Source organism: Ammospiza nelsoni, chromosome 2, assembly GCF_027579445.1.
Source record: "Ammospiza nelsoni isolate bAmmNel1 chromosome 2, bAmmNel1.pri, whole genome shotgun sequence".
Classification (NCBI taxonomy): domain Eukaryota; kingdom Metazoa; phylum Chordata; class Aves; order Passeriformes; family Passerellidae; genus Ammospiza; species Ammospiza nelsoni.
Genome location: NC_080634.1, coordinates 30,130,858 through 30,144,582, shown reverse-complemented (window position 1 = coordinate 30,144,582; position 13,725 = coordinate 30,130,858). Strand labels below are relative to the sequence as shown.

The 13,725-nt window shown below is 45.0% G+C and overlaps 1 protein-coding gene across 3 annotated transcripts; it reads right to left on the bottom strand.

Moving 5' to 3' along the window:
- Positions 1 to 700: 700 nt before the first annotated feature.
- LOC132069537 (3 beta-hydroxysteroid dehydrogenase/Delta 5-->4-isomerase-like) lies at positions 701 to 11,565 on the bottom strand. Of its 3 annotated transcripts, none has more exons than XM_059465819.1 (4): positions 11,392 to 11,565; positions 11,051 to 11,264; positions 6,112 to 6,276; positions 701 to 2,075 (listed from the first exon to the last, which is right to left on the bottom strand). In XM_059465819.1, the coding sequence occupies exons 2-4, from the start codon at positions 11,202 to 11,204 to the stop codon at positions 1,261 to 1,263; spliced, it is 1,134 nt and encodes a 377-aa protein (XP_059321802.1). In that variant the 5' UTR covers positions 11,205 to 11,264; positions 11,392 to 11,565; the 3' UTR covers positions 701 to 1,260. The 3 variants fall into 3 exon arrangements, with proteins under 3 accessions (XP_059321802.1, XP_059321803.1, XP_059321801.1); XM_059465820.1 differs by having other exon boundaries at positions 11,472 to 11,565; XM_059465818.1 differs by having other exon boundaries at positions 11,530 to 11,563.
- Positions 11,566 to 13,725: the final 2,160 nt, after the last annotated feature.

Genomic DNA, 13,725 nt, shown 5'->3' with positions numbered 1-13,725 from the left:
GCAGCACACGTGTACCTATCAGCCTAGGTTAGCCTTTGTTCCCAGCTGAAGTGTGGTAAGAGCAGGATATTTTTCAGCACTCTTTATTTTTCCTCAGCGCTCACAAATACATTGACTCTGCAGTGGGAACCCCTCTGTGATCAAGGCCTTCCTGCAATATTTTTCTCCGTTCCATTTTCTTGAAGTTGTTCTGCTGGACACCCACTGGATTTATTGCAAAATGAGGGTGTATAAAGTATTCACCTGACCAGATCTGTCCCTTCTCTCCCTCCACATGCTGTCCTGATTAAAACTGTATTGTACTTACACTGTACTTTTGATCTCATGATGCTTACGGTGCTCAGAGTTTGACTGTCAGATGAACATGAAATGCACAACACCCTTGAAAAAGTGAACAAGATTTGTTGCAGCTTTTGCCATCAGGTGGCTTCTGCCTGCCTACTGTTTGGTGAGGTTGGCAAACTCTGAGTGAATAGGGAGTAGCTGAGTGGTGCACATTTGTAATGTGTAATACTTCTAGGACAAGTTGTGTTTTACAAAAGCCTTGGAGGTGGCGTGGAGTGAAAGAAGGGCCGAAGTGTTCACACCATGGATTGTGTGGAGTCTTGCTAAAATAAGTCCTTGTGCTGCAGAGATGTACAAGTGGGTGTGAACTATGCAGTACAGTTACCCTCATCAGCCTGTACTCAACAAACAAATGAACATTTTACTTTTATTTATTCTGAGGTCGAGGGTGAGGGATTGCAGTGGGCTCTTACACAAAGTATTCATTTAAATGCTTTGTAGTTTGCTGCTGCTGCTGCTCTCCTGGCCCTCTGTGGTGGTGTTTGCAGGGGTCCTAGGACCAGGGAAGAGACAAGGATCTGACTCCATGTTTCAGAAGGCTTGATTTATTATTTTATGATATATATATTATATTAAAACTATACTAAAAGAATAGGAGAAAGGATTTCATCAGAAGGCTAACAAGAAAGAAGAAGAATTGAATGAATAACAAAATCTTGTGTCTGACCAGAGGGAGACACATTTGGACTGTGATTGGCCATTAATTAAGAACAACTGCATGAGACCAATCACAGATCCACCTGCTGCATTCCACAGCAGCAGATAATAATTGTTTACATTTTGTTCTTGAGACCTCTCAGCTTCTCAGGAGAAAAAAATCCTAAGGAAAGGATTTTTCATAAAACATGTCTGTGACAGGCTCTCCTCTGGCTCAAGGCCCTACTTGCTTAGCTGGGTTTAAGCTCCTCTTCGGGCTCAGGCAGTGCTGCTCTGCAAGATCAGCCTTCTCTGGGGGATCACGGAGGCAAGCCACTCACCAGTGCCCTGCTTGGCCTCTTCCCACGAGTAGCGGGGCACGTAGCCAAAATCCTGCTGTGCCTTTCTGTAGGAGAAGGTGAAGGGGGTGTTGAGCAGCGTGACCAGGTGGCGATTGGTGGAGGGGACATATCTGACAAAGGGCCTCAGCAGGAAGCTCAGCATCTCCAGCAGCAGCGAGAAGTAATAGAGCATTGTCAGGGGCATGGGGAGCCGGGGCTCAATCCCAAACCCCAGCTCCTTGGTCAGCTCGTAATTCAGGTCGGCGTAGCTCATGTGAGGAGTGTCATCTGAGATGTAGTAGAACTTGCCCCTGACGTGCTTGGCTCTCTGCGGGGCCCGCAGGGCTTTGGCGGCCTGCACGTGTGCCCAGGCGATGTTCCCCACGTACACGGGATTCACCAGAGCCTCCTTCCTGGAGAAGCGCAGGTAGATGTTCTTGTTCAGCAGGCACTTGTCCAGATGGCCTTGGAGAAAGGGGCAGCCTTCCCCAAAAATGTACATGGATCTCAGGGCACAGGTCATCAGCGTGCCGCCATCCTTCAGCACCTGGCCGTCTGCTTTCAGCACAGCATCCTCTGCCAGTCTCTTGCTTTGGGCATAAGGAAATTTGGATGTGCTCTCATAAGCTGTATCTTCGTCCCCGTTGAAAATGGGGTCCCCTTTGCAGTTTGGGCCCGTCACTTCTATGGTACTGGTGTAAATGAAGTGCTGGACGTTGCAGCGGATGCACGCCTCCAGCAGCAGCTGAGTACCTTCAGAAAGCAAACATGAAAGGCAGTCTAGGTTAGGGTCTCCTAACCAGGGAAAAGTGGGGGTTTCGGGTCACAAACAGCATCTCTGGCCTGAACTTAGCCAGATCTCCCTCCCTGCAGCTGGGAGAATCCTGTCCTGAACAGGGCAGTATGTTCAATGACCCTGAACCTGCTCTGAATGTGTATTTAAGTGGTATCAGTGCACCTTCCAGAGTTAAACAAGGGTGAATATTTGATCCTAATTGCATATTGTGGGAGGTTTTTTTATGCCAAGAATCAAAATTTTGCCCTTCCTTAGCATGGAGACTGACCATGGGTTCAGGGATTTGTGCCAACTTGAGTAGGCTTAAGGCAGAGAACCTTCAGAAGCTGCCCCTCTCCTTAGGTGTCATCCATGGTGAAGCCCATGTTTTTCAGGTTTGAGGATGCTCTTGGTTTGCTAAGGAGGGACAAAATTATTATGGGACCTGAAGGTCTGCTGCAAAATCAGTGCACTCACACCTAGTGCAAATCTATCCAGTATTTGACTGACTAAAGAGAAGGGCTTGGAGAGAAACATGGTGAAGCAAGACACAATAACATGTAGTCAAAGATCATGAAGTGCAATGAGAAAACAGAGGCTTGTGGATGTATGTCTCCTGTTCTGGCATAATCTGGCTTTTCCTTGCAGTAGTACAGGATTTCTTACATTTAAAATCCTTTAATGCTTTCATCGGGGGCAGCAGAGGTCAGCTGTTCAAAGTCTTTTAAATAGCCAAGAAGGTTAAACAAGGAAAGCACACTGAAGGGGGAAATAAATACTTTAATAAGTTGTGTTGTTATAGTTGCAATTAAAATCTTTTTTTCTACCCAGCTTTCAGGCAGAAATTGCCTTACTTGTTGTGCATGGTGTAATGAGAGAAATTAAATGTAAAAAGGCCAGTGACTTTGGAAATGAAGACACAGCTCAAAGACATTTGAAAAGATCTTTGGCAGAGAAACATTAAATTAAAATGACTGATATGATATCAGAAGGGTGTAGACTAAAATCTAGGGGATAAAATCAAGCACCAGCAGTGAGGCACATTAAAGATCATTCAAGTCTGCCCAGTCTGTTACAGCAACAACTGAAGGCAGCACAAGGCAGACCAGAGTAGTGTGACTGAAACAAATATAATGAATTACAGAGGTTCAGAAGAGCCAGAAATATTGGCAGCAAAATATGGACTTGTTAATGAGTGAAAAATAGGAAGAATTATTGAACTGAATATTGTTAGGGCACCAAAATTCCTCTTTTCAACCTTGAACAAGAAAAAGAAAGAAATTGAAACAAATGGAAAACAAATCTGTATGAGGCTTTCAGAAACATTAAGGAAGTGCACTGGAAAAAAGTTATACAGATAGGAATAAATTAATGTGAAAAATGAGCTCATGCAAGTCACCCTGTTTAGATGACATAAAAGCCAGGGTCATCTGGAAAAAAATGTATTTATTATATTATTTTAAAAATAATAGCTTTATTCCTGCTGTCAATACTGTTTGGTAAATAAGGGAAAGTAATCAAATACAGAAGGTCTTGATGAAATCAAATGAGATAGCAAGTTTTAGAAAAAGGCAATAATAAAATAATCTTGACAGTTGATATCTGTTCAAGATAATTTTCACCCAAATAAAACGTGGTTTATTTGAACATCAGAGTTGTATGTAAAAGTTTAAAGATTCCTACAGTAATGGGAATCTGAGTATCTTTCATATAGCATGTAATAAAGTAAATTATTACTGTGTTACATGCTTTATTTAGTGAGAGGGTCCCCATGGTTTGCCTGCCCTTCTGGCTGAGGATCTGGTTCACAGAAGGTATTTTGTTTTGATTATAATTAATTATTTTCTCAATTCACTTACTTTTAAAAATTTGCTTCCCTTCCTTCCTAAAAAGATATTTTTGCTTTGAGATATTGTGTGACGGAGCAAAGCCCTGCATCAAGGCAGGTTTAACTTTCTCATTTCTGTCCTGGTTCATGAACAGCCACATCTGATTCTTGAAACATTTCTATTATAGAAACATTTATATTTATATTACACAAGTTCTATTTTCTAGGAGAAACAAAACTTCCATCCTGCAAGCCCATGAAATACATAGCAGTGCCCTGGCTGGTCAGAAAACCAGAAGAGCATCAGAATGGAAATGGAAGAAAACAGGGAAGAGAGGACAGCAGCATTCACTCACTGACCTTGTGGCCACTTGGCTCTGGGAGCAGGACTGTGGGTGGTATTTCATTCTAGCAAATGTTATCAGCTAATCCTCCCTGGCCCAGGGGGCTTTTTTCACCCATAGGCAGACACTGTTGCCAAGGGACTGAGTACTGGGGAGTCAGAGCTAAAGAGCTTTCTGGGTTTTCTGGGACATTTTAATAGTAGTTGGATTTTTTTCTTTTTGCCTTTTTTTTTTTTTTTCCTTTTTTTTTTCTTTTCTTTCTTTCTTTCTTTCTTTCTTTCTTTCTTTCTTTCTTTCTTTCTTTCTTTCTTTCTTTCTTTCTTTCTTTCTTTCTTTCTTTCTTTCTTTCTTTCTTTCTTTCTTTCTTTCTTTCTTTCTTTCTTTCTTTCTTTCTTTCTTTTTTTTTTTATTTTTTTAATTGTTGTTTTTTATTTTTCCCCATGGTAAAATGTGTTTGAGCAGCACATTCTGCTGTGAAAAAACACATTTTAGCAGGAGTACAGGCATCAAGACAGAGCTTTAGAAATCCTCTCTCTGAACTACCAACCAGGTATATTTTCATATTACCCAATGCACAGGTTTCCAGGAACTTGCCTTTCTACTCTTCCCTCCTGACAGGGGCCTAAGAGGCTGCCCAGTGGGCTCTGTGCTTTGATCACTGACAATTTGTGGCTTTGATTGAACCAAAATGAAAGGGTCTGGAAGCTAATGATACAGGGAATGAGGCACATAAAACAACTAAAATGCCATCCCACTGTTTTTCAGGTACATGTAAGAAACAACTCGACTGCCAAGAATTCTCTCTTCCTCTGAGCACTGGTGAGCAGCCAATATTTGTGGAAGTGATGCCTGTACCGGTATGTTCCTTATTTTTCTGTGAAGAAGCCCTGTGGCTGTGGCAGAGGGGAACAAAGAACTGGGAAAGCTGTTCATGTAAATAAGAACATCTTCCCCAAATCTGCCCCAAGCTGTTGAAGCAGCACAGCCAGGGAGGCCAATGTGCATGCAGGTTAGGCAGTGCCTGTTCTCTGAATGGCACTGGGGGTTTTGGCATCACAGACAGGGGTGAAGTTGTTCCTTTAGGTAATACCTTGAACTTCCTGGTAGGTGATGCTAAACCTTCTCCCTTCACCCGATCTTTCCTGAGGAATGGGGGTTCCTTAGTGGAAGGGAAAATCCCATCACTGTGTCACTGAAACTCCTCCCTCCCAAAGCTCTGAATTTGTTGGGGACTTTTAAATTATAAGCTCAAGGTGGGAGAGCACTTGTTCCTTTCAACTGCCTTCTTGCACACACAGACTTAAAGGCAGAGGAAGGAAAAGGAGAAAGAGCAAAAGAAAAGGAATAGCAAGGAGAGAGCCACAGGCTCTGGGATGTTATCAGTGCAACATTTCTGTAACTGCAGCCAAAGTCTGCAGTAGTTGTAAACATTGAAAAACGTACTTAGGCAGGGATGCCATATGGGGTGGGAGAATAAGAACCAATTTCTGAGGTGAGCATTGGGATTTCAGAGGGGAATTTCTTCCAGAAAGTTCCACTGAGCATGGGTTTGTAACTATCACCACTGAAGGCAGAGCCTGTGCAGACTTCAGCATGGGCATACATAAGTGTTGACAAGAGTGGGTGATCCTGCACTGCCCTGAAATGAAAGACTGGATGTGGAGAGGCCCAGAACTTCTTGGGGCTGCACAGACACGGGATTTGCACCCCTGGGTTTGTCTGTGCAAGATGCAGAACAACCCAGGTAACCTGGCCCAAAACAACCACGGCTCAGGTGCTCCCTTCCCTGAGCAGTGATCAGGACACAGATGTGGCTTTGAGGAAGGTGCTTCCCCTGCTCACCTGTGACATTGACTTCCCAGAGCAGCTTCTTCTCGATGAGGCCCAGGGTGTCAATGAGGGAGGCCGTGTGGATGACCAGGGAGACGCCCTGGCAGGCGCGGTGCAGGAATGTCACATCTCGGATGTCCCCTTCCAGGATCTTCAGCTCAGTCTTCCCCTTGAACTCTGCAGGGGCAGCAGAAAACAGAGCACAAGACCTTACAGGCACCCTAAGAAGAGCTCTGGAAGGCTGGTGAAGAGCTGACCCTGCCTGGCAGGTGCTGACTGTCCAGCAAGTGCAGGGATATTTAAGGCTGTGAAACAGAAGGCATCTCCCCAGGACTCTCTTGTCAATGCTAACTACAGTGCTACAGAGGTTTATTTTGCATTACCTGCCATAGATCTGGAGCCAATATTCAACGTGTTTCTTTCTATTTTATTTTTTAGAGAGAGATCTTTCCCCCTGCTAGCAAGCTTCCTTGAGCTGTGGCTGTGTTGAAGCTCACAGAGGAGTGGCTTTAGCTGTGCATGTTCTGGTGGCTGGCTGGCTATGGATGTGTTAACCCAAGAGCACTGAACAGGCACTGCATGTTCCTGTCCTCAGGCTGATGAATGATCTCTCTCCGCCCAGAGCATGTGAGCACAGGGATGTGTTCATGCCTACTTTCTGCACCTTTACCTTGCCTGTGTTGCAGCTCTTCTAATAAATCGCATACAATTCTGACATCTTTTTCTTTTACCTTGGCCAGGACCTACAGTGCCTCTTCCAGCTCCAGCTCTGGCTCCATTTCAGTGTCTGTGCTGTGGGGTCATTTTTAGCCTGCACATCTTTCTGGTTCATACCTGAACTCTCAAGAGTGTTCTCCTGAGCTACCTCAGCCTGGCTTGATTAAATCTTGCTTTTTACGCCCTGTCCCTCCACAGCAGCTGCAGTGTGTGACCCCAGAGGAGCTCTAGGTCTCAGAGCCATCCTTCCCTAAGCTGTGCTGGGCAGAAGGATTCTTTCTGCAGCCCAGAGCTACACAAAATGAGCCAGCACCAGACAATCACTTGGAAAAATGCCCAATCCAAGGCAGTGCTGCTGTGCAGGGGCCTCAGCTGGCCTGGCTGCAGCAGTGCCACGGGACAGGAGGGGACTTCCCCAGCATGCCCACAGCCTGTGAGGAGCTGGTGCCATCACCAAGTCCCCTGGGAGCCTCTGCTGTGGCTGCACTAGATGGCTCCCCAGGCACAGCCACTGGGCAGGGACTCTGCAGCACAGGCAGAGCCTCTGTCTTCTTCAGCATCATCAAATGCCCCTTTTAGATAAGAGAAGCTGATTAATTTGTACAGCTTTTAGCTTCAGCCATGACTGAAATCCTGTGTATCCTAGTGCTTTGTCACCAGCTCCAAAGCAGGCAGTATTTCATCCCATGTCTGTAATAAGAAACACTGAGAGAGACAGCTGCTGGATTTGGAACCGAGTGGGGATATATTTTAAAATGATTTTATCTCATTTTCTCTATAGCACACTAAGAATGTAATCCTGTGTCAATTTAACAATTATTCTGATGCAACAGGCTTAAGGGACTTTTTTTCTCCCACCACAGACAGTTGGTCTGAGATTTAAGGTTTGTGGAACATTTGCTGAACTGTTACTAAATCTAGAGTTGCTGCCCTCCCAGCACAGTCATTGCCACACACTCTCTTCTGCTCCTTTATTTTACAGACTGCATTCATTTCCTAGGATTCTGTCTCCAGAAGCTTCACTCTGATCTCTGCTTGCATGGATGCAAAAGTGTCAGACTAGGGCTGGGCTTTTAAGCTCCTGATTTATTAGAGATTTGCTCTAATAAATATTAGTGTCTGCATTGCCCTTAGGTTTATGTTCTCCATGAACAAAGCATTATGGGGTTGTAATAATCCCAAGAACAGACAGAAATAGTTTTCACAACATAAATTCTGACATGTGACCTCTTCAAAGTTATCACAATGCCCAGGAAGGGGTTAGGAAAATGGAAGCTTTACACATGCAAATCAAAGCTTTTGGGAAAAGTACAGAAGAAGCCTGTTCCTTTTAAAGCTGATCACAAGAAGTCTGCTGTCTAGGTGCTTTGTGCCTTGTTTGGGCTTGCAGTTTGTGTGTGTATTATATGAGTCAGGAAATCTGCTCCTCTGTTCTGTTTTATCCAGCAGAAGTTGCCGTGGTAAGTACAATGTGGGCCTTGCTCCCATTAGCAGCATCAGCTGCATGTCAGGAATCAGCAGATTGATCTTGTTTTGCCCTGGTTGAAGACAAAACTACAGGTGAGCTTGGAAGAAAGGAGAGTTAAGAAATGACTGGCAGGGGTTTCAGTCAGGGATGGCCAGCAGAGAGAACTGCTCTTGATTTCCATCTGGACAAACCATTACCCAGGCAGCAAAAGAACGCTTGTGGGTGGGTCAGAGGGGGAGGAACAGAATAAATTCAAGTCAGCTCTCCATTTTTGCATAAAGTGATTATGACAAAGTACCTCCTCACTGGGAAAACTTGTTCTTCTTCACCAGTGGTTTCTGTGTCCTCTGAATTGTAAGTAATCTCCCTGCTTGCTTGTGGGTAGTTTTTGCTTGAAAATGCAATGATTTCTCAATAAAATTCAGTGTCCTGTTGTGAGCAGTTTTTGACTCAGCAGTACAGACTATTTGCCCTGAACTTGAGAACAACATAGGAGTTTTCATTTCTCCAGAAGTGCCAATGCAATAGTGAACAACAAAAAAAGGATTGTGTAAGTGGGAGCACAGGAAGGGCAGAAAGATAAATCTGACATGGGAGGTGGGAGGTAAGAAACCAAAGAACCATGTTGAATGTGACATCCATTCTCAACCACACAATGGAACCAGGTGGATTCCAGCTCACAGCCCTGGACACTGACTGGATCATCCCAGACTCCCTGGGGCAGTGGAAGACCACAAATGCCACTGTCCTACACAGACTGATGGGAGGGGCAAGCTCTCAGCAGGAAAGTTGTGTGGACAAAAGGGGAGTGCCCCTGAGTGCCTTCTGGCACAGGGACCTGTGACTTGCACACACTGCTCTGTCTCATTACCCACAGCTCTGACTCTGCACAGATATTGCAAGTGCAAGGTGCTCAAGAGATTAGTGATGAAAAAACCCACTCAGCTCTGCTCCTGCCTGTTCCAGAAATCCAGATAACATCTGCTAGCGAGTAAAAGCCCCTGTAGTAAAAATAATGCAGGTCAGAAGACTCCAGCCCCACCCACAGGTTTTGTAGCTGCCCCGCACTTGGAATAGGAGTACTGAGACAGGGAAGGGCTTGAAAGGGAGCAGCAGGGAAATATTTTGGGCAGCTCTGAGCACAGGGACTGGCAGGACACTAAAAGACATGTAGCCACAAGGGCTGATGCAGACAGAGGTGCTGCCAGTCAAAGTGCAGGGGTTCAAATCTGTTTAAGCGCATCTGGAATGTCAGCCTATGGTCCCTACTACCTATTTATGGGGAAGAAAAGGCTTTGGTAACTGATTTTTCCCTACCTCCTGTGCTGCTCAGATAGGCAGAAGGAATGTTAAAAGAATAAGAGAGGGGGTGTATGGGCAGTGCTCTGTGGAGGAAGAAGGGAGAATAAGGAAAGAGGGCACAGAGCTTGCCTATTAACAAAAAAACAAAGCATCAAAATGTTTGCTGCAGCCCAGCCAACATTGTGCCCACACAAACAATGGTTGTCACTCCCCAGGATGTTCCATTATCCCCACAAAGCTCTTCTGGCCCAAAGCTGTGTAGATGCCTCTGCCCTGCTGCATCACTGCTAAACCCACACACACTCCTGCTGCTTCAGCCTCTATTGTAGCTGCAGGTTTTGGGTTTGTTCCTGTGGAAACTCTCTGGAAACCAGAGCAGGAAGGGCTGCTGCAAAGCTCAGGGGCATTTAGAAATCCTGAGTCAGACTTAATGGAGAAGAAGTCTGTAAAATGGAGCAGAGTTGTGTAAAACAGCGATAAAGGCTTGTGCAATTTGTACCAGGTGTATTGTGCACTGTTGCTGTCCCTTGATGACACTTTAATGCTCTATAGAGTGATTGAGGCTCTTCAGCAAATCATACAGAGATATTCCTTAAGGGCTCCCATATAGTTTCCTGCATAGAGGAAGAGGAGTCTTGCAGTGAAGATGTGATGGAGGAAGTTACTGTTAAGTAAATATAATGTAAGGAATTACAAACCTGACTGAATTTAGGCCCCTTAGATGCCTTTTTATAGATGTGCTCAGTGTATCTCAGTAAACAGGATATTCAAAATTAAACCCTCTGAGCTGCTTTCCTTGCCACAGACTGTTCCTGACACTGGGCACATCAGTCCCTTGTGCTGTCTCCAATCCATTCAAGAAGCCTGCCTTGCACTTTGCAAATGGGTTCTGTCTCTTCTGTTTAGCATTTGCTTAAACAGGAAACTGCAATAATGTTATTAACAGAAGCAGTTTTAAAAATACCTCACCACAGCTCTCAGCCAGAAGATCACTATTAATCAAATTAATCACAGGTTGAAGAAAACCATTGGAATTTGCACCCACAACTTTTTCACTGCCTTCGCTGTCTGGCACAGCAGAGCCCAGCACAGCATGCTCTGGATATCTCTGCCCTCCCACCCAGTACAGCAATGCTTGAATTTTCCCTTTCCCCAAGAAGAAGTGTGAGATTTTTGCATTAATTTTGCTCTGTGGGTTTTGTTGTAAGAGGGGTCAGGTTGAAGACAGCCTGTTTACTGCATGAACAGTATACAGAAGCCTCAGGGCCTGACAAAAAACCCTCTTGTTTTCACATTTTACATCTGATTTCTGTGCTGGAGAGAGAAGGAGGGATAGAGCAAGGATTCCTTGAGCTGAAACCTCTATCTGCAGAGCTGTTTCAGATGACAGGTAAAGGTTTCCCAGGCGCCCAGGAGGGACTGCAGCACCCCCAGCTGCAGCACAGTCCCAGCAATGTCACTTACTGTCAAACCTCCTGAGTGCCTCAGCGCTGAAGGCTTTGTCCAGCAGCCGGATCTCGGCCGGAGCCTCCTCTTCTTCCAGCAGCAAGCACACAATCCTCTGGCCGAGAAACCCTCCTGCCCCTGTCACCAGGCAGCTCACCCCAGCCAGGGACATCGCTCTGGGTTGCTCCTCGGTGGTGGATTTGCCGTCTCTTGAGCTTGGTTCTCCTCCTGCCTGAGGGAAGGAACATATGACATCAACCTCTGGAAACACTGCCAATCAAAGGGTGTTACCAGAAGGAGAGACTACTGAAAAACAAACTTTAATCCCTACATCAAAAAAATTTTTAAGCATGCCTTACTTTTGCTAGCTAATCCTATTCAGAGGTAGTCTATGGATTTTTTCCATGCAAAGAAAACATTCTAACAAATCATTACAAACCACCAATTCAATTAGCAAATCTGGAAATGCTCAAAATCGACTTCAATGCCAAACAAACCCCACAAGTCTGCCTTGAGTCTCGGTTCCACCTCCCTAGCACTCAGCAGACCATGGGGGAGATTTGCCTGTATTTATACCCTGCAGGGCACCACCTCAGTCATTCTGCTCCCCTCCCTCTTGAGTGCCTCCTTTGCTGCAAAAGAATGTGATGCTTCCACACCACTCCCACCAAAGAGGAAGGCTCTGAATACAGTGAGGTCTGAGCCTAGTTGTGGTCCTGCATCCCTAAATCCCCAGAGAATAAACCCTCATGTTCATAATTCTCTTCAGCTGCACTTGCTTGTGTAATACAGTGCCAGTGTGCCAATATTGAGGGTAGGGAGGATTTAAATTAAATGTGAATAGAGGAGAAGCTATTTAAAGTTGATTGAGGAGTGAATTGTGCTGCTGTATATTTTCTGGATACTGGGCTCCCCCATTACCCCACAATGTGGGTTTGTTACTCTCTCTGTGCAACATCAGAAACTAACCCTGGGGATTTTGTATTTTTTCAGTACACTACAGGCATTTGAAGTGATGAAATTGTTTAATGTACCATCCAAGTTAAATTCAAGCGCAGGAGGGAAAGATTCACCTTTGGAAATGTCTTGTGCAAGAGTAGTTATTTAAAGTAAGGCTGTTTGTGCCTCTGCAGTGATCTGTGTCTTTTCTGCTGTGCATCTCCAACAAGCAGGGAAAATGCCCAGGTGTTTCTCCCTGGGGTTTCACTCCACCTCCAGCAAAACTGTTTTGCAGTGTGAGACCAGGGCAGGGCAATAGCCTGAACCCCCTGAAGGCAGCACTGCCCTCCTGGGTCTGTCAGGACACGCTGGCTGCAGCTGTATTTTCTCTCTCTCTCTCTCACACAGGGATAGGCTGCCATCCCTGCTGAAGCAGGATGATAAATAGGGAGCTGCCTTAAGCGACAAGGAAGTTACAAAGAAGCCCAGCAACACAATTAATTAGGCTGAAATCACTGGAGAAGGGATCCTTGTTTTGGGACTTAGCTGGAATGGATCTCTAAAAATGCTTTGTTTCCTTTCATGCTACGCTCCTTTTTTTATTCTATCATGGGTTTTGTTCACTCATTAAAGAGAGTTCTGAAGAAAAGCTGTAGAAGCATCCCCACACTGTTACTTTTTTAGAGCAAAACTGGGCTTGCAAGTCTCAGGAGGAAAACAAAACCTCTTCTCTTGAAGGAGAAAGGTTTCTAGTTGACACAGATGACAAAGTTTTGGCAACTGTTCCAATCCCAGAGTCCTTGAAAATCTGTTACTTACCCCAACAGAGCTTTAAAAAATTTGTTATCAGTGCTTCTCTCCTTGGCTTTTCACATTCAGGACCTTGACATTGTATATTCTTATCAGAAGCTGCTGCAAATTAATTTTGTGCACTTTGCAAGGAAAAAAAAACTGGCCAAATATTGCTGCTCCAAGTGGCATTCTCTGTAACAGGGCTTCCTTTTTTTTGCTTTCAAAAAGGAAATAAAATGCTTTGAAGAGGCGTTACAAGACCACACAACACCACATAGCCTCTTAGGATACAAAACACTCTTCTGCACCAAGCTTGCCCATCAGAATGACCAAGCTTAGCAGGGTAGTGCTTATATGAGAATATGAGTGCTTCACGGGGGACTGCAGGGAGATTTACTGCTGCTGTGCTTTGTCCTCTCAGGTACTACTCAGACAAATGCTTGGCTTAGTTTGAGGGAATTTTATACATCACTGCATAGCAGCCTCCATCTGAACTGCTGTGTGTGAATGTCAGTGGTCAGACAGCAGCAATTTGCTCAGTTCCAGCTCAGACCTCCTGGTTCTTCTGCAGTTTCATCTAGAGACAACGTTTTCACCTCTTGTTTCGTGTTGATATCGCTGCTGGGCTGCTGAGTGCCGTGCCAGCTCCTCCTGGGCAGACAGGACTGGCTCTGGTGCTCCCCAAAGGAGAGGGAGGCAGATGCTGGAATGGGCTGCACACCCCAGAACATGCCAGTGAGCAGCAAGGCCAAAGTCCACCAGACCCCCCCACCAGGAACAACTTGATGAAATTCAGAGTTATTGCACAGGTAGGGGACTTGCAGATAGAAACATAATTGAGCAGTAATTGAAAAGGGTACCAAGCTGTGTCAAGGCATAGACATTTTTAAACTATGTTGATGTCTGTAAAATGAAGCCACCACAATCTGATATTTTGCTGTAGAATGGACTGCATTACTGAG

Bases quoted from the DNA above. Each gene is read 5' to 3' on its own strand.
- LOC132069537 (XM_059465819.1), bottom strand. From the start codon at position 11,204: ATGTCCCTGGCTGGGGTGAGCTGCCTGGTGACAGGGGCAGGAGGGTTT. The intron at 6,277-11,050 runs GTAAGTGACATT...CTGCCCCTGCAG, and splicing joins GGCACTCAGGAGGTTTGACA to AGTTCAAGGGGAAGACTGAG. The intron at 2,076-6,111 runs GTGAGCAGGGGA...TGCTTTCTGAAG, and splicing joins CTGGGAAGTCAATGTCACAG to GTACTCAGCTGCTGCTGGAG.